Here is a 22,739-nt window from a genome sequence, read left to right as displayed (position 1 = left end):
CCCCATGTTTTTAAAACTGTCATCCAGTAAATACTGCTGGTATTTAGGAACACAATCATGGGGGGGGCGGGGAGCTTGCCATAAGCATCTGGTTTACCAATGGGAGAAAAGAACAGCGAGCTACATGAATCTTTGGTCTGTTCCATCGAACTCCTTTTTATGTTCAAAGCCAATGGTCTCCAGCTTGTGGGTTGAGAACTACTTGTGGGTCACACAGCCTGATCCAAAATAGGTTGCAACAGGAGCACTGCCACCATGCAAATATGCAGCAGGCGATTAAGAATTCGGTCCCCCAAAGCATGTTGGGGTTTAAAAGCGGGTCCTGGGTCTGAAAAGGTTAAAGATACCTGTTCAAAGCTCTGGGTGATTGAGATCCTTTTGCCTTAAAACCCACGAAATCCTGGGATGCGACTGGGCAATACATTCAATCCATCACCACACGGCCAACATTCACGTCTAGTCGTTATCGCTGTACAGGTTTGCACTAACGGTATTTTATTGGAGTATTTCACATGCAAGAATGAAAGGAGAAAAAAAATGTACAGAGACCGACGGACAGACAAGAGTTAAGTGACAGCAGGTTAATTAATACATCCTGATGCAAAAACCGTTTAGCAGGTTTTCGCTCACACAAAGAACACCATCACTAAAAAGGAAAGAGAGAAAGAGAGAGAAAGAGAGAGAGAGAGAGAGAGAGAGAGAGAAGCCTGGATAGTTTTAAAGGCATTTAAAGAATTAATTTTTACATAGCTGTCTTTACATTTTTAAAAAACAATTAATTCCCTTTCCCTGCCCACCAACCTTCTCCCCCAAACAAACAAAACAAACAAATATTTTCAGTAAATAAATATTATCCACTTTTAATCTGGACACGCCCAGAGCTTTTTAAAAAATATACAGATGGAGACACTATGACACAGGTTACGGTGGGGTGATGCTATTGCAACAGTTAGCAGACGGGGGGGGGGGGGGAGCTCATACTAATTTTCTTGGAGGGCAGAGGAACCCCACTGAATAAGGATGTTCTGTAGAAGCATTTGCTTGCTATAGAGAAATAAGAGCAGGAAACAGAGTGTGGGGTTATATGAGGAACCAGGACCACAAAAGGCCAGGATTGGTGTTTTGTTTGTTTTAAAATCCAAATAGTTAGCAGGTTCAGTCACTGCATGCCTAAGGTTCAAAAGGACTGTACAGAAGATTTGGAAATTTCTAAACAAGCCACTTCCTGTGAGATTATAAAAGGGTGTTGTGGGATCACAAATTCAGGTGTGGTCCGCACTTCTGTAGGTATCAAAGCAGGATGGAGGTTAAAAGGAGGCCAAGTGCTCACGCCAGATGCTGGATAATTAAAAGGGCCCAATTCTCGACTGCTATCCTGCAGCTGCCATTCATCCAAGGCCGCCCTGTGTTGATGCTTCTATGGCTGCAGCTATTAACTTTAAAGTCAGCATTTAACACCAGAGGGTTGAGCAAAGAATTGGGTCCATACTTCCTCCATGCCTTCTGTGCTCTCCTGAAAGGTGATGAGACCATGTTAAGTTTGCTTTCCAGGCTAAGCCTGCAAAGCCTGCTCAAATAAACACCCAAGTTCCTCACTTCTGTTTAAGAATCGGGAACCTGTGGCAACATCAGGCGTTGCAGGGACTTGCAACAGCCTCAGCCAGCATGGCCAATGGTCAAGGTTGATGGGAGTTGTGGTTTAGTGGCAAGCTCACCTATCCACACCAGACATTTTAAACTGGATTGAGACCGCTTCAAACTACAAAAATCATCCTTTATGATCTGCACCCCCCTCCTGCAGAAAAAGAGCCCTGGGAACTGTTGCGTTGGGAGAGTGCCATGAATTGTGCTAAATGCATCTCATCTCTTTGCAGACAGGCATTTCCCAGAGATCATTTGGGCGGGAGACACAAAAACAGAGTCAAAGGTTTAAAGTTTGTGGGGTCAATAGGCCATTCATCAGGGGGATCCCATGCCCTGCACCAGTTGGCCTTATCCTGGCAGTAAGTACCAGTAGGGGATGCTTTCGCCTCTCTTTGATCCTCACACGGACTGAATCAGACTTTCCCTAGTTTTAGATGACAACTCCCATCAGCCCCAGCCGGTTGGGGGCAATGTAGTTTGAAACATCTGGAAGGTACCAGGTTGGGAAATGCTAAAGGTTTGATGCACGCTAGACTGCCAGAAGTGAGCGCTGATGCAGCTCTGGCGTTCTTTTGTCTGTGCAGGGGGAAAGTGCAATGAAAAGGTTTAAAATATTCCAATCTCCTGTGTTGGAGACGCTTTCTTTACTGATCTGCCAGCCACCACCCAGAGGAAGGGCTGGCATCCAACTAGTACCCCGGCAACCTTCTTTTACAAAGGAAAAAGTGCTTCCCCGTCCCTGGACCCCTCTTGTTCCTCCTCTGCCTGTCCTCACAAGACAGGGGTGGGGAGTGACAGCAAAAGGCCAGGCCCAGCTTCTCCTGCTGTAACAGTAATGCCAACGGGACAGCTATCTTCTTATCCAGATTACCAAGATGCAGCACCTACAGAGAGCCATTGTGCTAGCACAACCAGTTCCGGGCTGTGGACAGCAGGCTTGAGGTCTGGGCCAACAGAAGCTGGTAGCGAATGCTCCAGGGAGGCAGGTCTCCGACTAGGGAATGGGAAAGAATGTGGCTTCTTGCTATGGCTGGAAGCCTCCTTGCCCCCGTTTCATTCTTTCCCCATTCTTCCTGGAAGCTGGAAGATTTCACTGTCTCCCCCAAAGGCTATGGTCTCATCCACACTATTAGTTTAAAGCACAGCCGTTCCACTTTAAACAGTCATGGTTTCCCCCGAAGAATCCTGGGAACTGAGGTTTGTTAAGGGTGCTGAGAGATGTTATGAGACCCCTGATCCCCTCACAAAGCTGCAATTCCCCGTTTGGTTGAACAACCCTTCCTTCTTCCCAGGGAACTCTGGGAATCATAGCTCTGTAAGAATAGGCGCCTCCTCTCAGCACCCTGGACAAACTACACTTCCCAGATTTTTTGAGGGAAGCCATGACTGTTTAAAGTGATATAATACGGCTTTAAATGTATAATGCAGATGGGGACAGAGAGACAGATGCTGGAGGCCAGTCTTTGGTAACTGTGCTCCAGATGTTTTGGACTAAAATTTCCATCAGACTCAGCTGGGTGGTGGGAGCTGCAGTAGAAAACATCTGGAAGGAACCAGGATGGCGACAACTGCACAGCTGTATGGCCAGGACAACGGCCAAATGGTCACTTTCCATTTCTAAGATGCTTTGTTATAATTTAAAGGTTCTTTCTCCTGCCCGGCACACATGTGGTTATTTAACAATTTCTTCATAGCCTAAGAATTCGTAACAGGTTTTGCTATTGCACCAGTCTTATACAGATTTGAATTCTACAGATAACACTTTAAAAAAAGGGGGGGGGTTGGTGGTACAGAAGGAACATGCTATGCACCTCCTCACACATGGAATATATTTTAAACGGAAACAATTTGTTTTCTTTGTTCTGACACCTCAGAACACAGAGGTGTTAATAAAGATACTGTAGGAGATGCGTTTCTTAAAATAAAAAAAAAGGAACAGGTGAAGGGAGGTAACAATTAAGGTCCCAATCCAGCAGGGATTTCTCTCGTACAAGTTCCCGCTCACTTCAGTGGAGATGATGCCAAGAAACTTCCTACAGGATCAGGCCAAAAATAAATATCCGAAGCCTAAATGATGGGCCTCATTAGTGTTTGAGCAAGGATCCCAACAATAATTTAGTGTCATTTAGTGATTCCTAACACAGATAAGGGATTTATTTTTTAAATGGATAGTCCCACATTCTCATGGATTATGCCACCTGGGGTCAAGAGTCTTCCCTCACTTTTGGCCTCTAATACAATAGACAGCCCCTTCTCTCTTCACCCCTGTGAATACAGCAATGGTGAAGATGGTTGGAGAGCAAGGAAGTAAAACTGAGGGCAGAAAGGCCTGTGGAAATAAGGACAAAGGGATGAAATATATTTAAATTTCAACTTCCCAGTTTGGGCGTCACAAGGAAGCAATGGGAGGTAATTGGGATATGAGATGCTAGGGAAACTCCCAAAAAAGCTCTGGCAGGTGTTCGGTGAGTGTTGCAGACCAACCTGGTGCCTCTCCAGATGTTCTGGGAGCTGCAGTCCAAAACATCTGGAAGGCACCAGGTTGTGGGAAGGCTGTGCTAGGACATAGCTAGAAACCTAAGTTCACATGCTCCAAGGGCATCTAGTTGCAGGCGAAAGAGCTGGGTCGTCGCGGGAACATCCTAGGGCTCTTGAGCCAAGGGACCTTCCTCCTGCAGCAGGAACTGCCCCTGTTGGGGAGCATCTAGGCAGGGTGGAAGCAAAAATGTCCGCATCTCTCTGACACTAATAAGTCATTTCATTTCTCACCAAGCCTAGACTGGATGAGATTCTTCTCCACTTTGCCAAAACAGCCGGCAATGGCTGCCTGCTTTTCTTCTCCTTGCAACTAATCCACCTCTAAAGGGATCTCAATGCTGCTGGAACAGGGAAGGGGAACCTGTGGTCCTTTGAGCGGTTGCTGGGAATCCAACTGCCGTAAGCCCCAGCCCTCACAGTCAATGATCAGGGATAATGGGAGCTCTAGTTCACTCACATTGGGAGGGTCCCCGGCTCCCCAATGCTGAGCTACTACAAAGCAATGGAATGGACACAACTGGTTTCTACTCTGGGTAACATGCTAGAGACAGAGCCCTGTGCTAGAGACCTGGTCCTCCTTCTTAAAGTAGCCAGGAAGCCAGATCACAGCGTTAGAAGGTCAACATGAAACACACACACAGGTTACCCAAACATTCTTGCTTGGGAGTAGTGCCACAATATCCACACAGGCAGGTGGAGAAACCACTATTCAACCGGACTAGACATGGGGCCAGACAACACATCGAACAGCCACATCCAAAACAGGGCTTCGGGTTGCATGAGCTTTTAAAAGCATACGTCCGCTGAACGGACGGTGCAAGAGGCAGCAGAATGGGGCAATATCATTTCAGACTGCGGCTGTTAGAGGGCCCTTTTTGAATACTCCTCCTTGTAAACCTTCATAGCAAAATAGAGACCTAACACTGTAACAAGAAAAGATTCCAGCTCGCTCCTTTGCCTGCTGCACTGGATTTTGATTTGTACGGAATATTTAAAACAAGGAAGTGGTGCAGCCCACTCAGCTACCATAGGTCTCTACCACATCACCCTGCTGCATGGGGGTGGGCCAAGTCAAACATCAAGACTAGGACCTAGGATCAAAACAGCAGAACTAACTGCAAGGCAGGAGGTCGATCCATATATGACAGACAGTTCCACCACAAAGCAGAACGCAACTCCTGTGGTTTGATTTAATCCTGCACAAATACGTGACGTGTTCCTAGGGAGGGGGCAGTTGCTACTTTCCTCCTGGATGGACCCTACATTATACCCTTGGACAGGTTGAAACCACACACCAAATTGTCAGTGGATCACGTGGGGTACTCCCATCTCTCTCCGCCAGGCAAAACACCCATACAGGTTCATCACCCAAAGTTACCAGTCGTATGGAGGCCCAGGAAGTGGCAGTCGTGCTGGACCAGCAAAACAACAGCAAGCAAGATCATCTCTTGTACTAAAAGGGTCAATTCTGCCTTCTCTAACTCCACTTGGAAGGAAGGCCAGAGAACTCCACTTGTTGGAAGGCCAGAGAAGCCAAATACAAGTACGCTGTCGAGAATTTGGCACAGCCTGGAAATCCTGACAGCAACTTCATGGGTGCTAGCGGAGGCAGAGGGGCACGCAGACAAGACGGGAAAAGCCATCACTTAGAACGCAGCAGCCGGGTGCCAACAAGGGTCGTCATTCCAGACTATGCACCACACTGTCTCTTGCTTCTCATTGAAGCTTCTCCATTCAAAATTTAATGTGCAGCTTCCTTCCAATGCACACAGCAGCCCAGCTGTGGCCGGATCGTACTCCCAGGATTCTCAGTGACACCTCTGTGGCAAGGACAGAGGAACTATTCTAAACCCCTTTCCACGTGCGTCTCACATACACCCATGCAAAGCAGGCCTTTGGTATGTGTATGCCAGGAGCCCACCTGGCAAACACGGACACTACTTTAAAGACTGCCCTGCCCATTTTTTTTGGGGGGGGGCTTCTTCTCCCTTGTAGAGAAACACGGCCTACCTATCAGAGCCAGGTCACGATCCTCACTGCAGTTGACCACCTTAGGGCAGAAAGCCAAACAAACATCCCACGAAAAAGATCCACAACCTAGCTGGGGAGGGGGAACAGGCAATGCATGGCGCCAAATTCTGGGACTGGAGCAAGATGATAAATTTCTTTTGTGTTCAACCTATGGGAAGGCTACGCCGGTTCTTGAGAAACAGGCACCTAAACACACTTCACCGCTATCAGAGATGCACCAAGCATGTTGCACTTTGGACTGGCTTGTGGGAGAAAGGAGGTTTTGGCTTAAATCAAAGACAGGACTGCCCTCTGCACAACTCTGTTCTGGATCTGCCGGGAATGTGGGGAGGTGAGATGAGAAAGAATTCATGCATTATTATTATTATTAAAAAAGAGAGAGGGTCTTGGTATTGACCTGGGTGGGTGGGTGGGTGCGAGAGAGAAGGAGCTTAGCAAGTGGGCAAGGACAGCCACAGAAGTGACAAGGCTGGATGTAAATACTCTGTGAAATGTTAGCTTATTCGGGCTGGATCGCTTCCAAGAGGTACGAGAGGCCATCTATGGAACCCAGGAGGGGCAAAGGGAGCTCGTCGCTAGCTGGAGAGCACGAGGAGGCCGCTGGAGTGCGCGGTTGCCTTCCTCCACACACGCGCACGAGGAAGAAGAGCCGAGGAAGGAGCGTCACAGGGCAAAGAGGGCATCTTCAGAGCGCTCCGGCTTCTTTTTGCTTGGGGGGTTTGCCGTCATTGGTGGCGTGGGCTCCTCCTGAGGTGGCGAGGGCAGGTTGGGGATCCTTTCAGCAGCTTTGGCGCGCTCCTCTAGGAATTTGTCAAACTCTGCAAGATTTTTAAACATAATAGTTTATGTTGTGATTTAGGGCTAAAGGAACTTTGACACAAGCTATGGCACGAGGATGGCTGCGGGGGCTATGCAGCTCTGCAAAACTGCCCCCCTTGCAAAAGGGCCTCCTGCGGCAGAGGCCCTAAAACAGAAATGGAGAACCTCAGGCCTTGGGTGGCCAAAGGATCTCTATCTGGCCCTCAGGACTCTCCCCGACCTCCCAAGCCTCAGCCATGTTTCCTTGAATTCTGATTATGCTTCCTGCTTGCCTGAATGGAGGATAGAATGGGGTGTGCATGTATGTATGAAATGAATCGACTGGGAAAAGGTAACTTTCACATTCTTTGCTCTACCCACTTTTACCTCTGCTACCCATGCACACCACTGCTGTCACCCAGAAGGGGATGTGGCCCTCAGGCCGCCCCAAAATATCCCTGGCCAACCTGGTGCTCTCCAGATGTTCTGCACTACAGCTTCCATCAGTCCCAGCCAGCACAGCACGATGGGAGTGTTAAATCTCCAAAGCCTGTGAGCACTTTCTGAAGTCCTTTCGCATGCTACTAGGACCAGTCTCTTCAACTCTGAACGTCTTCAGTGATGCACAACTTAGCAGAGTAGTGCAGTTTTTCCTAGGCAATGATCGAGACTGCTCAGTCGGGACGACGATCAGAACAAAGCTGATGACTAGTAACTTGATTTTGTAGTTTATTATATACGGCAGCAAACTCACAAGCTATATACAAGTTACTATATACAGACACGAACGTCATCACTCTCCAAGCACTCCAGAATACTCCTAACTAGCCAAACAATGGCATAGGTCATGCTGCCTATATGAGAGACCTCAGCCAATCACTGAGCTGTTACTCCAGGCAAATTTCTCCCATGCTCTGTCTCCCTAGCCTATAGTCTAAACACTAATTGCTCACTTGCCAAGCTGCACGTGGACTATGAACTCCAACAGGGAGTTGCTAGTCCAAAATACCTGGAGGGCACCAGTGTAGCCAAGGATACCTAAAAAATGTGGGGTGTGATCCACTGTTTCCTTGTCAGAAATCAGAGCCCATTGGCTCTCTGCAAGAAGGGTTTGATTTTGAACTCCAAGGGATGATTGCCCTGATAATGGCTCCTAGGAAAAACTGCTTGTGCACACAAACAAACACAAAACAGTATTGCTCTTATGCATCCTAGTCTGTGTGTTCTCTGCCTCAAATAAAATTCTGCCCCCAACTTGTTGGCATCCACCTGTCTCAAGAGACAATGAAGTGCCCGTCTGGGGGTGAAGTCAAACTGCAGAAGAATCACGGCGCCTGCTGTGGCTGCAGAGACCAGTAACTCGTATCTGCTGGCTCCCGCGTTGTTTTTGCTGCGCCAGCAGCACCAAAGTGACCTCTCCAGGGCACAGGGGCCTGGGCTGCTGATGCGGTCCTCTTGGCCTTGCTGATATGGTCCAAAGGAAAGCAGAGCCGTACATTTGGCAGCAGGAGTTAATGGAAGAAGGCATACAAGATGCCATTCAACTGCCTTAGGGACTCCACTCCCTAATTGTGTAGGGTTTACTCCTTAGCCTTTTCTTCTCCTGAAGATATCTTCCAAGGCAGTAAGCATGGATTTTTTCCCTTGGGGTTTCTCACGAATGAGTATAGCCGCAAGGCAGCGGAGGCATAGGATCAAAGTTTTCCTTCTCCTAGACAGGCTTCCTTCCCAGGCTGACGAGCCCCATCTGCCCCCAAAGCTGAATACTGCAGAAAGCATTAAATGTCTCCCATTTTGCATAACTTTTAAGGAGCGGCAAGGAAATATGCAGGTATCTCACATGGCCACGTTGTTTTGGAGAACAGGAAACTGTTCGCTCTCTGCACTTTTCAGAAACCATTTAAGACATATTTGTCCCGACAAGTTTTCCCAGCTGAATCAATCGACCTCTGCCATGGATGTCAACTTTGTATTTGTTAAAAAAAAAAATTTGCTAATTTTTCATTCTGTTATACACTGTTTCTTAAAACAACTAAGAAGTATTTGTTCTTTTAAAGACCATCCTGCCTGCCACATTCTGAACTTTTTTCCTGCACTCCCAAGGTATCACAACACACAGAGTCCTGTAGGTGGCTTTGTGCCTTGCAAGAATTTTACTTGAGTTTATGTGTGTGTGTGTGTGTGTCCCCCATGCTTGCTTGTTTACCTTCACTCGTCACTCCTTCTTCCAGTTCGTCTCCTTTCTGCAGTTGGAATGAAAGTGGGGGGTGGGGAAGAGAAAAGAAGTATCAGAACATGCTCAGAAAGTCCCTGCGTAGCTCATACCTCTAAGGTGCTTCCAGCAATGGAACGGAGCAATCAAAATAACCAGGTGCACCATTAAAGTCAGTTGATGGCATGTACACAGCTAGTGTGATGTACACACCTTAAAACTAGACCAACCAATATTCCTTCTCTGAAAGGAACAAGTACAATTGTGCCACAGGCAGTGGCTGTCTCCACTATCTTGTCCTTTCCATCAGAGGAGGAGGAGGAGAACAGGCCTTTTCCAACTCAAGTCAGGGTCACATCAAAACAGGGACCCCAAATAACCATTTTTCTTACACCTCCACTAAAAAGGGGGCCATGGATGGACTACTACAGGAATGCAACCAAGTTCTTTGTCACACGGGCAAGCCAAGAAGTCGCTAAGAAACGTTTGCTGGAAAGGTGACTCCCCAACCCACCGCCACCCCAGCCCGAGGTCTGGAATAAAAATCAATTATAGGAAAAATGATTGGATGTAAAAAGTTGGAACAGAATCCACATTGCATCCCTGAGCAGTAGGTTGAAAACCTTCATGCACAAAACGGCAAGCAGTTTCACAAGCAAAATCAAAGGCTGGAGCAGCCATAGGTCTTCTGTCCTCTTTTGCATTTATCAGGCATGCAATCTGCAGGGAGAGCCTTCCTGATCATACTGTGGTCTACTAAAGTTTGGTTTTCCCATTTTCTGGAACAAGCTTCCTATGTAGATTAGGCAATCCTCAGTGATGGGATGCTTTTGCAGACAGCTAAAGACCTTGATGTTTGCCCTGGAATCTCCTGACTGCTGACACTGAGGATTTTGCTTTATTTGTTGTTGTTTTATACAGCTACTGTGTTTGCTGTAATTATGTGTAATGACTATTTGGATGGCTTAATTGTTGTTATTTATTGATTTGTTTTCATGTAAAGATTGTGCACTGCTTTATAAACGAAAAGCGGTATAGAAGGGATTTAAAAAATAATTAAGTTCTTCTCATTTATTTTTAAAAGCTGCATCTTCATTTGCTGCATTCCGCTACCCCAAAGGAGACTGTTCCAGGTATTTGGGTGAGGGGGAGAGGGAGGTATCATAGGGTCCGTCCACACCTCGGCTTAATGTGGCTTATGAATCCCTGGTTCCTCTTTTAATCTCCCCTCGTCCATGTGGTGTTCTCCCAACTACTGCTGTCCCAAACTTTCTCCTCCCTCAGCTTGGAGATTCCCGAGGCTTTGAACATCCAAACAGGAAAGCTACATCTTGAGGGCTGGCTCAAGACATTTGCTGCCGGAGCTGAGGAACAGGATGGTGCCCTCCCACAAGGAACATACAGAAGCCACTTGGGCTGGCAGTTGAATCTTACTCCAGTGCTGATGAAAGAATAGTGTGTTCCATGGCACTTGAGGGCAGCAGGCTAGCCTAGAAGTGAACAGGGCAGCTGACGCAGCTGCCTCACTCTGTCTCACCGTAGGGCCGGCCCTGCATGATCATTTGGATCAAGAGCACAGTCGACCTACTGCCTGGTGGCGTCTCAGCAGCAGCCAGGGCAGTCCCACCTCCAGCTCCAGCATTTCGGCCCACGTGCAAAAACTCGGGCGCACCTCCCTGCCTTTCTTTGGTCAGCTCGGGACTCTACATTCCAACAACCACTGCTAATAGTAACAATTCAATGGCAAAAAGCCTTAATAAAATATTACAAATAAATTTTAAAAACACACATAGAAAGCCGTTGCTTTGCCCTCTAAATGTTCTGGGTGGCATCTCCCATCATCCCTGACTATTGGCTATGGTAGCTGGGGCTGAAGGTAGTTGTAGCCCAAAACATCTGGGAGGGACCACATTTTGCTCTGTTTATTTTTTAAAATCAGTCTCCATATGCAGATATACCACCCACCAAACACACACTCAAATTAGAGAGCCATTCTACGAATTAAACAGGTGGGCAGGGGAGGTTAAGCAGATTCTGGGATGTACCACTTGACGGGGGGGGGGTGCATGAGCAAGAGAGAGAGTCCTCATTAGGTAAACTAGAATCATAGAATCATAGAGTTGGAAGAGACCACAAGGGCCATCGAGTCCAACCCCCTGCCAAGCAGGAAACACCATCAGAGCACTCCTGACATATGGTTGTCAAGCCTCTGCTTAAAGACCTCCAAAGAAGGAGACTCCACCACACTCCTTGGCAGCAAATTCCACTGTCGAACAGCTCTTAATGTCAGGAAGTTCTTCCTAATATTTAGGTGGAATCTTCTTTCTTGTAGTTTGGAGCCATTGCTCCGTGTCCGCTTCTCTGGAGCAGCAGAAAACAACCTTTCTCCCTCTTCTATGTGACATCCTTTTATATATTTGAACATGGCTATCATATCCCCCCTTAACCTCCTCTTCTCCAGGCTAAACATGCCCAGCTCCCTTAGCCGTTCCTCATAAGGCATCGTTTCCAGGCCTTTGACCATTTTGGTTGCCCTCCTCTGGACACTAGTATGTTTGGAAGAGGGCTAAGTTAAAATCCCTCCCCTCCCTGATTTTGGGCTACTTTACTTATTTGAGGGATGAATAAATATGATCCCAGCACACACCTCTGACTTTCCTCCCCTACCTCAGCCTATGGCCTCACGCTGCATCTCTTGGACCTGGCCTATGCCTGCAGCAGAATGGACTGCATAGCATGTCAGGCAAAGAAACATGATTGCTGAATGCCCCTCAAAGAGAAGCGAAACAAAAACTCAAGTAGAAACTAGTGCACCATGGAGAAAGGCTGCAGCCTAGCCCTCTCCCCGTTGGGATAGGCTAGCTCCTTATAAGGTGGGTATTTTGGCTGCTTTTGGGGTCTTCCTTCCCTCCCACCCCAGCACAGGAGAGGCTATTGATGCTCATGGCTCTTCACCTTTAGAGATGCAGTCCCTTCTACCGTTTCATTCATGGGGATGGTCTGGTCTACTTACATTGCAGAATCAAGTGGAAATAAGATTCTAGTATATCTGAAGGAGAGTCTCCACCCCCATCGTTCTACCCAGACACTGAGGTCCAGCGCCGAGGGCCTTCTGGTGGTTCCCTCACTGTGAGAAGCCAAGTTACAGGGAACCAGGCAGAGGGCCTTCTCGGTAGTGGTGCCCACCCTGTGGAACGCCCTCCCACCAGATGTCAAAGAGAACAACAACTACCAGACTTTTAGAAGACATCTGAAGGCAGCCCTGTTTAGGGAAGCTTTTAATGTTTGAATTACTGTATTTTAATATTTTGTTGGAAGCTGCCCAGAGTGACTGGGGAGGCCCGGCCAGATGGGCAGGTTATAAATAAATTATTATTATTATTATTATTATTATTATTATTATTATTATTATTGTAGGAGGGAGTGTTCATATGTAAATATGCACCTGCAGTTCCCTGCAGGATTGGGAACAAAACGGCGCAAGCTGGAGTGCTCCTGTTTAGAATGAAAGCCAGCCATGCCCTTTTCCAAAACACTCCATTCCACGTCCTCCCCCTCTGCCTGCTTTCCCCTTCGCCTCCCCATCAGCAGCCAGCCATCATTCCTGTGTTCTATCCAAATACTTAGCATAATCCCATGGAAATTAATGAACCTGTTAGTAGAGTCCATTATTTTCAGCGGGTCTACTCTGAGTAGGGCTAGCAATGGTCCTCATGGGTCTACCTGCCTCCTGCCTCCTTAGGTATTTCCTCTTGATTCTCTCCCCGCCCCCAGCCCATATTTCTACAAATCTTTAGGTTCCCCAAGCGCTCTCTCTCTCTCTCTCTCTCTCTCTCTCTCTCTCTCTCTCTCTCTCTGTGTGTGTGTGTGTGTGTGTATGTAAAGAATGCTATGTTCTAGGTAGAAAAACAGCACATCAGGAACTGGGCTGGCTGAGCTACAACTGTGTGTAAGAGAGAGATATGCAAATGTTTGAGGGAAGCATTCAACAGTAGCATTGCCTCACAATCTGAGGGCGTGTCCATACCTGGCTTAATGTGGACTGTGCACTGCTAATTTAATTCCTCCTCTTCCATGTGGGCATTCTCCTCCAACTACAGTGGTTTTGCAAGACGAGGCTCTTCGTATAGCGGTTTTTTCGTCTTGCGAAGCAAGCCCATTGACAGCTTAGCGGTTTAGCGGCTTATCAGCGGATCAGCTGATAAGCGGCTTAGGGCTTAGGAAAAGGGGGGGGGGAGGGAAAAAACCCAGCAGGAACTCGCAAGACATTTTCGTCTTGCGAAGCAAGCCCATAGGGAAATTCGCTTTGCGAAGCGCCTCCAAAACGGAAAACCCTGTCGTCTAGCAGGTTTTCCGTCTTGCGAGGCGTTCGTCTTGCGGGGCACCACTGTACTGCTGTCTCACCGAGTTTCTCCTCCCTAAATCTTGAGATTCCCTATGCTATGAAAACACAAATTGGGAGAGCTACATCAATTTAAGGAGAAGTGTGCAGCGGCAGTTGGAGGAGAATGCCTGCACAGACAAAGGGAATTAAAGGAGGCACCAGGGGTTCACAAGCCACATGAAGCTGAGGTGTGGATGGCATACCCTCCAATATTTCTCCCTTGAAAACAGGGACATCCTATTCCATAATAATAATAAGAATTTTATTATTTATACCCCCTCCAAACACACAATCTGACAGGGTTGCCCCAGCCACTCTAGGTAGCTTCCAAATATATAAAAACATAATAAAACATGAAAGAGCCAGTGTGGTGTAGTGGTTAAGAGTGGTAGACTCGTAATCTGGTGAACTGGGTTTGCGTCTCCGCTCCTCCACATGCAACTGCTGGGTGACCTTGGGCTAGTCACACTTCTCTGAAGTCTCTCAGCCCCACTCACCTCACAGAGTGTTTGTTGTGGGGGAAGAAGGGAAAGGAGAATGTTAGCCGCTTTGAGACTCCTTCGGGTAGTGATAAAGCGGGATATCAAATCCAAACTCCTCTTCTTCTCTTGAAACATTTAAAAAAAAAAAAACCCTATACAGGGCTGCCTTCAGATGTCTTTCTAAAGGTTGCATAGTTACTTATCTCCTTGGCTTGGGGGTCACATAATTACATGCTCTCCAACATTTATCTGATGAAAATAGGGATGTCCTAAGGGAAAGCAGGACATTCCAGGATCAAATCAGAAACCGGGTCGGCTTCTGTAAACCCAGGACTGTCCCTGGAAAATAGGGGTGCTTGGATGGGCCGCGGAACAGAATCCCTCAGCACTAATATGGCCACAGCTGCTCACAAACAGCGTTGCTTATTCCCACTGAGAGGAGTGATGTGAGCAGCCTCTTATGCAGAAACATATCAAAGGAAATTAAAAAAAGTAGCAAAACAAAAGAAGAGAGTCTTACCACGTCGGTACTGAGCCATTCCTCAATGTCATCCATGACAGAGGACTGTGTGACGGGAATCTAGGGAGTGCAGCAAAGAGATAGAGCGAGGCAGGCAAAAAATAAAACAAGGACACCACACATCCACAATCATGGCCACAGAATGAGAGGGAAAGAGGAAAGGAAAAAAAAGAAGGTTGGGGGTTGGAGAAAAAAAACATATGCTGTGTGAGATGTATCACTGCTGTGAAGAATTGCAATACAACAACAACAACAACAACAACAACAACAACAACACCACAAATAAAGCAACGAGCGAAGCAAGAAAACATCTCGGCAAACAAAAAAGGTTGCGATGAGTGAAATGGCCGGGGTCTGGCTGTGTATCTGAGGGGAAGGGCCAGCATGGCTCTGAGTTTGAAGGACCTGGTTCTCTTAAGGCTGGAATATTAGATACGGCTGGATAGGATGTGAAATCCAAAACATGAAAGAAAGAGGTATCCATGACATGCCCAATTGCTCACCGCAAGAGATCAAGAAATGGAGACGGGAGAAATGAGTTGCACCAATGACAGGGGGAGTCTGATCTGCAGGTGCAAGGCTTGCGTCTGGTTCAGAAGCAACATGAAAATGTGGCTTAGCATTATGGGGATGAGGTTTGCACACTCCTTCCTCCGTGCATGGAAAGAGGCGGCCGGCAATTTCTTCTGCAGAACTAAGCCTCCGTTCGTTGCTGAGAATTTGCCTTGCGTGCAGAAGGTTGCAGGTTCAGTTCCTAGCATTTCCAGGTAGGGCTAGGAAAGACTCCTGCCTGAAGCCCTAGAGAGCTTCTGCCGGTTATAGGTGGGCTAGTATCTTGATAGAAATGTGTTTTGTTTAAAAGGCTGGGATAAGAGGGAAAATGGCAAATTTGCAGGTCTTCCAAAATTTCCAAATCGGGGATAATAATGGATAGATTTTTTTAGGAATGAATGCCTGGGGCTTCATTGGCAAGATGGACCAGCTGAGGAAGGGGCATAAGGTGAGGAGAGAAGAGACAAGAATAGAAATAGGACTCCCCCCCCCCCCCCGCTTTTGAAATGCATTAGGTCCAATATTCAAGCCTTATAGAGACAGGCATTATTGGAATCCCTTATGAATCCCAGTGGGGGAATAGGAGAAGCAGGCGTGAGGTGAGGAACTAAAATAGATGGAGGAATCCACCAACATTTCTTAGCTCAACTGAGCCTTTACTTAACACTGTCCCTTAGTTGGATTTCTTTCTCTCTTTTTTTAATGCTACTAAACTTAACTATGGCTCCAAGTGTTTTTGTGTTATTCATATTGCTTAAGTAGTATTTTTCTGCATAAGCAAAGGCTCCTAGTGCTATATTGCACTAGGGTGGAAAGCTAGAACGGAAAGCTATGGGGGTACCTCTGCTAGTCATTGTGTCCATGTTTGCAAATGTCCCAGAGGGATGATTCAGGCTGCAATCCCACGCCAAATGACCTGGAAGTAAGCCCCGTCGAATTCAATGGGGCTTACATCTGAGTCAACATGGGTAGGACTGCAGTCACCAGTATCTCACTTCCCGGTGCTATCCCTGACCTGCAATGGAGGGGAGCGCACTGCCATTTTCTCACTGGGGCTGCCATTAGACATTGAGCGGCTGGGATTTTTCCCAGCTCTGTTTTGGAGAGGAATAAACCACTTAGAAACGTTTCAGTTTGGCATAAAGGTAAAAGGTAAAGGTAAAGGTACCCCTGCCCATACGGGCCAGTCTTGACAGACTCTGGGGTTGTGCGCCCATCTCACTTAAGAGGCCGGGGGCCAGCGCTGTCCGGAGACACTTCCGGGTCACGTGGCCAGCGTGACATCGCTGCTCTGGCGAGCCAGAGCCGCACACGGAAACGCCGTTTACCTTCCCGCTAGTAAGCGGTCCCTATTTATCTACTTGCACCCGGAGGTGCTTTCGAACTGCTAGGTTGGCAGGCGCTGGGACCGAGCAGCGGGAGCGCACCCCGCCGCAGGGATTCGAACCGCCGACCTTTCGATCGGCAAGCCCTAGGCGCTGAGGCTTTAACCCACAGCGCCACCTGCCTAATAACAATGCTAATAATATCGTGTGAATTGAGTATATCCATAGAGGACAATATCAGATTAAAAAAAAAATATCCAAAGGGGTTCTTTTAGACAAGTGGAACTTCCACTTTGCACATTTTCCACGGAAAAGGTTATAACTCTGTGGCAGAGAAAATACGTTCAATCCTTGCATCTCCAGTAGGGCTGAGAAAGCTCCCTGCTTGAGACCCTGAGAGTCACTGCCACTCACAGTAAACAATGCTGAGCTAAACTGGTGAAGTCCATGTTCTATGCAGACAAGAAACCTCTGCATTTCTCTCACAGAACTTCTGTGGGCTACAAAGACTTTTTGGGTCCTATGTTCCAGGGTACATAGGCAGCTCAAACAGAACAGTGCCCAGGCCTCTGGAGTGTCCTGGTCACCCTGTAGGACCTCATCAGTATTCACCAAAATCTACTCAAAACTCACTTGTGGCTGAACATTGCAGGGAAAATTGGAAAAGCTGGTCTTTAGGAATAATGGGGATCCCCAAAAAACCCCACAGCTTTGAAAACAGCTGCTTGAGATCACCAGAGTCAGACTGGATAAGCTGTCAGCTTCAACATGGACCCAATGAAGAATAAGTTATGAACCCCAGAGGAGATGATGGATAACTCCCAAACATTTAAGGGCCAAAGGTTTCCTGCGTTTCCACTGCAGATTAGCCATCCTTTTCACTGTAACACTTGAAAGGCACTTTAGTTTCAAAATATGCAGTAGCCGAGCATGTGATGTTTCATCATGCAACCCAACACTTCTCTTTAAGAGAACCATGAAACAGGGCTCTGTGAATTCCACCACTCCGGAGTAGAACCGTGGCCATTTAAAAAGTAAAGCATGCAAGCTTCTAGTCCTTGAGAAAAAAGAGACGGTACCATAGAGCCCAGGTGTGTCTGGTGAAATTTCCTGGGCTTGGGAGTGGAGATGTGCTCTGCCTGGTGGAATCTGTAAGATGTAGCAAAGGCTGCTAACTTAAGATGGCTTTGGAAAAGGAGGACAGGGCTATGGCTATGGTTTGCCTCAACTGTCAGAGGTAGGATGCCTCTGAAAACCATTTGCTAGGTGGGAATCACAAGTGGGGAGAGCACTGATGTGCTCAGGCCCTGCTGATGTGCTTGCCAGAGGCATCTGTAAGAGCAGGATGCAGGACTAGACGGGTTATTGGTGTGATCCAGCAGTGTGAGACAGCTGCTAGTGTGACCAGCAGCAGCAGCAGCAGCAGAACTACATGAAATATGGCAAGTACCCAAAACTAATTTTGTCTGTTTGCACAATTCATCCAGGTTGCAGGATCCAGCTTTTCCTGATGCACTTCAAAAGCAACATCCTCATTTGGCTCTGACAACTGGCATGACCTGAAGAGGGAAGTTCTAGAAAGCATTGCACTGATATGCTGGTATTGACCTACATTGGGCCAGCAAGCAACAGCTCATAAGACAGTGCCAGCCTCACCTTAAGGCTGCGCAAAAAGTAACCAAGTGGGAGTAAGTAGGAGAAAAAGAGATTGCAAGCCCAGGTTCTACCAGCTTGCAGAATATAAATAACATGCATACTGTACATAGCATACTGATTTGGTTACAAGCCTGACACTCTCCTCATCCTTCCAACAGGTTGTATCATTCCCTCTAAAGTTTTGGTTTTTTAAAAACATTCATTCACTGTCATTTTAATCGACAGCTACCTTAAAGGAATTCCAAACCTGGTCCAGATATAGGGAGGTGGGTATGAGACACCACGGCTGCCAGCTACTCAGTGCTGTGCAGAGTTGGCTTGCATTGCAAACTCACAGGACTGGCTTTTCTCCAAGCTCAACCCTGGAAAGGGAACAATTTGTCTCGAACGAAATGTGGTAAGGGCACTCCCACCACATTAATAATGCTATTGTCCTGTGCAGATCTGGGGTTGCAGAACAGGGTCAAGATGCAGTATCAGATATTTGCTGGTCGTAACCATGGCTTGCCAATTCAGACATCATGCCAAGCTGTTGCTGACACAATGGTTTTGGATTCCTGCTCCATGGCCAAGTGCAAGCCATGGTGTGCCAGTTCAGATCTCACAGCAAACTATGCTTAAGCTTCCCAACATCTGGTTTGCGATGAGGTCTATAATGAACCACCATATGGGATAAAACCAGGGATGTGAATTCTAGTATAGTTTGGTGGAATGAAATGGCACCAAAAACTGAAGTTTACAAAGGTGAGGGGAATGCATTCTTTTTAATTTCTTTGGCGAAGTCTGACTTTAGAAGAGGGTATTTTGAGCAAAGTTTCTGGTCCAAGAGACAATATTCAGCGGGGCGTCCCTCTGGTCCTCTAGCCCCTTTCAGGCGACACTGACAGAAGACAGCATTAAAATAAAAACTTTTTTGCTTTACTTCAGTAGAAAACCATGCCATACCTGAGTAGAACCATCTGTACTAGGCCACTTGTAACTCCTGCAGTTTGTCAGTTCTGTTACGTACTCTATTAATGGACACGGTTAAGAGCTACCGCTAATTCAGACAGAAAACTGGGTTACGGATTAGTTAGATTCTAAAGGGATGCCAAATACATCCATATTAAAAACAAACAAGGTTAAAATGCCCTGTAAGGGGGAATAAACCAGTCCCCTACAGTTGTTATGGCCGACACAAAGGCTGCAGTATCCTTTTTCCCAAAATGAACAAACACAAGCCAGCAGCAAATATGGGCAGGGCAGGAGGAAGAGTTTTGTACTCCCCCCTATCAATTTTAAATGGCAGCAGAGAAAGCGAGAAAAACATACTCTGGGCTTCTCTGACCCTTGGGAACAGCATCCAAGCAGAACCAAATTGTAGGATGAGTGACAATAGGGGGGAGTTGGAAAACAGACTCCCTAAACACACCTGATGTTTGTAAGAGAAGGAATGAGGTATGGAATTGCTCTCTGCTTCCTTCTTCTGCATCTTCCCACGCACCCACCCATCTGCCTGGACAGGAAAAGGTAGGTGCTGTTGCCTTTTGAGAATAGAAGAGAATCAAATCCTAGAATTGGAAGAACCACAACCTGCAATGCAGGAATCTTTGGCCCAATGTGGAGCTTGAACCCGCAACCCTCAGTTTAAGAGTCTCATGCTCTACTGACTGAGCTATCCCAGAGGCATCAGGATACAGAGGGTTGCACATACCCTTTGGTTTCACTCAGTTTATCATCTTTAAGATCTTAAGTTCAGTTCTCCACATTACCACATCAGTTTGCAATTCCCTCACTGGAATTCACCGGCTTGTTTGTGCAAACATCTCCTGCGCTCACTTTTTTTTTTTGCAAAGCACTGTTGCCTAATATAATGCAGTTTTTTTTCATGTTATTATGACAAATACATCCATTTTTTATGGACACTTTACCACAGTAGCTGCATTTTTGCACACATTACCTGGCTGGAGAACTGCGTTGTGCAAAGTGCAAATTTGGAAGGACGGCTGCATTTTGCTTTGTGCATTTGTTTCGAAAAGTATAAATTAGGCTTTGCCTTTAAATGCTAACTGAATCTAGTTTCTCCCTCATTCCTAAGTTGTTCACCAACAGTGATTGTTCTCCTCTCCTTGGGGAGGCAGCAGAAGCTTCTGAAACACTGTGATACTCTGTTTTGCCTCTCAGTTGGGTGCACTCCCCTGCCCTCAACCCTACTCAGCCCCATGTTTTATCTCTTGCAAGGCAGCTGAGTTGCAAGTCTAAGGAAAGGGAACTCTAAAGCAGAGATGAAGAACCCATGGCTCTCTAGATGTTAGTAAAAGGTAAAGGTAGTCTTGCCAGACTCTAGGGTTGTGCGCTCATCTCACTCTATAGGCCGGGAGCCAGCGCTGTCTGCAGACACTTCCAGGTCACGTGGCCAGCGTGACAAGCTGCATCTGGCGAGCCAGCGCAGCACACACAGAAACGCCGTTTACTTTCCTGCTGGTAAGTGGTCCCTATTTATCTACTTGCACCCAGAGGTGCTTTCGAACTGCTAGGTTGGCAGGCTCTGGGACCGAACGACGGGAGCGCACCCCGCCGCGGGGATTCGAACCGCCGACCATACGATCGGCAAGTCCTACGCACTGAGGTTTTACCCACAGCGCCACCCGCGTCCCTCTCTAGATGTTGGAGGATATCAAATCTCTGACCACTCGCTACGCTGCTTGGGACTGATGGGAGCTGTAGTCTAAACACCCTCCCCGCACTCTAGAGTTACAGCTTGGCACCCTTTGCTTCTTACTCCTCAGTTCCGGGCACATTAAACATAAGTGAGGGGGCAAGGTCCTTCAAAGCTTTTCCTGCTTGGCTCCCACTGTGGCACCAGGACTGCAGAGCTGAAGGAAAACACACATTTGGCCTCTGTCAGGATGGCTCAAGGGCGCTGTCTTCACTATATTAAACTGTCACCCTGCTTGGATACTTTGCTCCCAAGATACCATGTTTTCCGAGGAGCTAAGGGGGATTATGGAAGTTAATTCCAAGTCCCCATGGACGTAAGGCATTCTGCCTAAAGACTACATTTAGCCATAGCTAGTAATATGCTTTCACCAAGAGAAAAATCACTAGAATGGCTATATAAGACTTTGACTGTCATAGCTCCACCCCATCACAGCCCAAGAACTCTGGGAATTGTAGTGCAGCAAAGGTGCTGGGGCTCAGGGCTCTAAAGTCCCCCTCGGACAACTACAGTTCCCAAGATTCCCTGGGGAGTGGAAATGGCTCAACCATCAGTTCCCAGATGCAGCACAGAAGCTCTGCTCTCTGCTCTTCAATGAGGCCTTTGGGTGATTAATATTCTACAGACTTTTAAATGTTTTTTTGGGGGGGGGCTATTGTTTTGTTGTTTTAACTATTTATTTGTGATTTTATCTTGTGTTTTTATCTTGGGAACCACCCTGAGAATTTCGGATAAAGGGTAGCATATAAATGTAATAAATTAAAAATAAATTTAAAAAATAATAAGAGGATGCCCCAACAACAGATTTGCATTTATGTTCAGCCATATTTAGTCCAGCAGATACACTCCCCTGTTTTGCAGGAAACCCACTTGGAAGCCTCTTGCAAAACAATGCACTCTATCTGTTTCCGCTGCTCCAGAGCTCTTGCCGAGAGAAAATTCAGGGAAGCGTTGAGCAGTGTAATATGATCTGAGCTTCCGGTCATACTGCTTAGTGCTGCAGAGGCAGGCTATTAAACTTATTTTATTTTATTTTTTTCAAAACGAACACAAACCCTCCCCATTTTAAAGAGCAGAACTTGTGTTTTGGAGGAAATGTGGATACTGCACATATATATTTCTCTCTTTTTTAAATTGGGACAGTGAAAGGAACTGGAGAGGTCCATGTAAGTTTTAGAAACAAACATGGTAATATACATGTTTCTTCGCTGCCACGCATCCCTGTTGAAAAATATCTATCCCAGGTCTCCTAAACTTGGCCAGTGGTCCCACTTCCCCACCCCTTCACAGGTGGGGACCCACCTCCTTGCACTGTCCAATTTGCGTTCTTTCAACAGGATGAGTGACAGGTAAACAGAGGATGGTTATGCTATTTAGAGGAGGAGATGGGGGTGAGGACAACAAGGGGTGGGGCGTCACTCGACTGGCGAAATCCTCCTCACCATTCCTTGCGTCATTAGCCACTTGTCTATGGGCTCCATGTCTGAACTGCCACTTTTACCTCTCCTCTGTGTTGAGAACAGAAATTCCCATTAAAAAGTCAAAAGGGGTGCTGGGGGTGGGGGGGTGGGGACACAGGGAAACGGCAAAGCAACAGCGAGATGGAGAGATTACAACATTTCCTAAAGACGAGCCCATGACCTCCAGGCACCACTTCACCCATCCCAGGTCTGTCAATTATTACTCACCTGTGGCAAGTAAAAACAAAAACAAACAACCCAAAGCAACTTTCAGGTCTTCAAGCGGAAAATTTCTTGGAAGGAAAGGTAGATCATTTCTGAAACACACCTTGCTTTCTGATAGGTGAAGGCATACAAGCTGGCAAAATGTGTGTGTGTGTGTGTGTGTATTTGATTTGCAAGGAAGTCTCCTCCTCCTCCAAGTGACAATCTCAGTTTT

At 46.9% G+C, this 22,739-nt stretch overlaps 1 protein-coding gene across 3 annotated transcripts in view; it reads right to left on the bottom strand.

The window, feature by feature from the left end:
- Positions 1-478: 478 nt before the first annotated feature.
- Positions 479-22,739, bottom strand: part of TOM1L2 (target of myb1 like 2 membrane trafficking protein) — a 54,177-nt gene continuing 31,916 nt past the window's right edge. The window contains exons 13-16 of one of the 3 annotated variants that reach the window (XM_079953845.1): positions 22,283-22,348; positions 14,610-14,669; positions 9,218-9,254; positions 479-7,031 (exon numbers count right to left, since the gene is read on the bottom strand). In XM_079953845.1, coding sequence (XP_079809971.1) covers positions 6,877-7,031; positions 9,218-9,254; positions 14,610-14,669; positions 22,283-22,348 — 318 coding nt within the window. In that variant the 3' untranslated portion in view covers positions 479-6,876. The remainder of the gene's footprint in view (positions 7,032-9,217; positions 9,255-14,609; positions 14,670-22,282; positions 22,349-22,739) is intronic. The other 2 variants (XM_079953846.1, XM_079953847.1) reach the window with 2 other exon arrangements.

The sequence above is a fragment of the Podarcis cretensis genome (genome assembly GCF_951804945.1).
Source record: "Podarcis cretensis genome assembly, chromosome: 14".
NCBI lineage: Eukaryota > Metazoa > Chordata > Lepidosauria > Squamata > Lacertidae > Podarcis > Podarcis cretensis.
The sequence above is the reverse complement of the archived record's forward strand: the minus strand, read 5'-3'. Positions and strand labels throughout refer to the sequence as shown.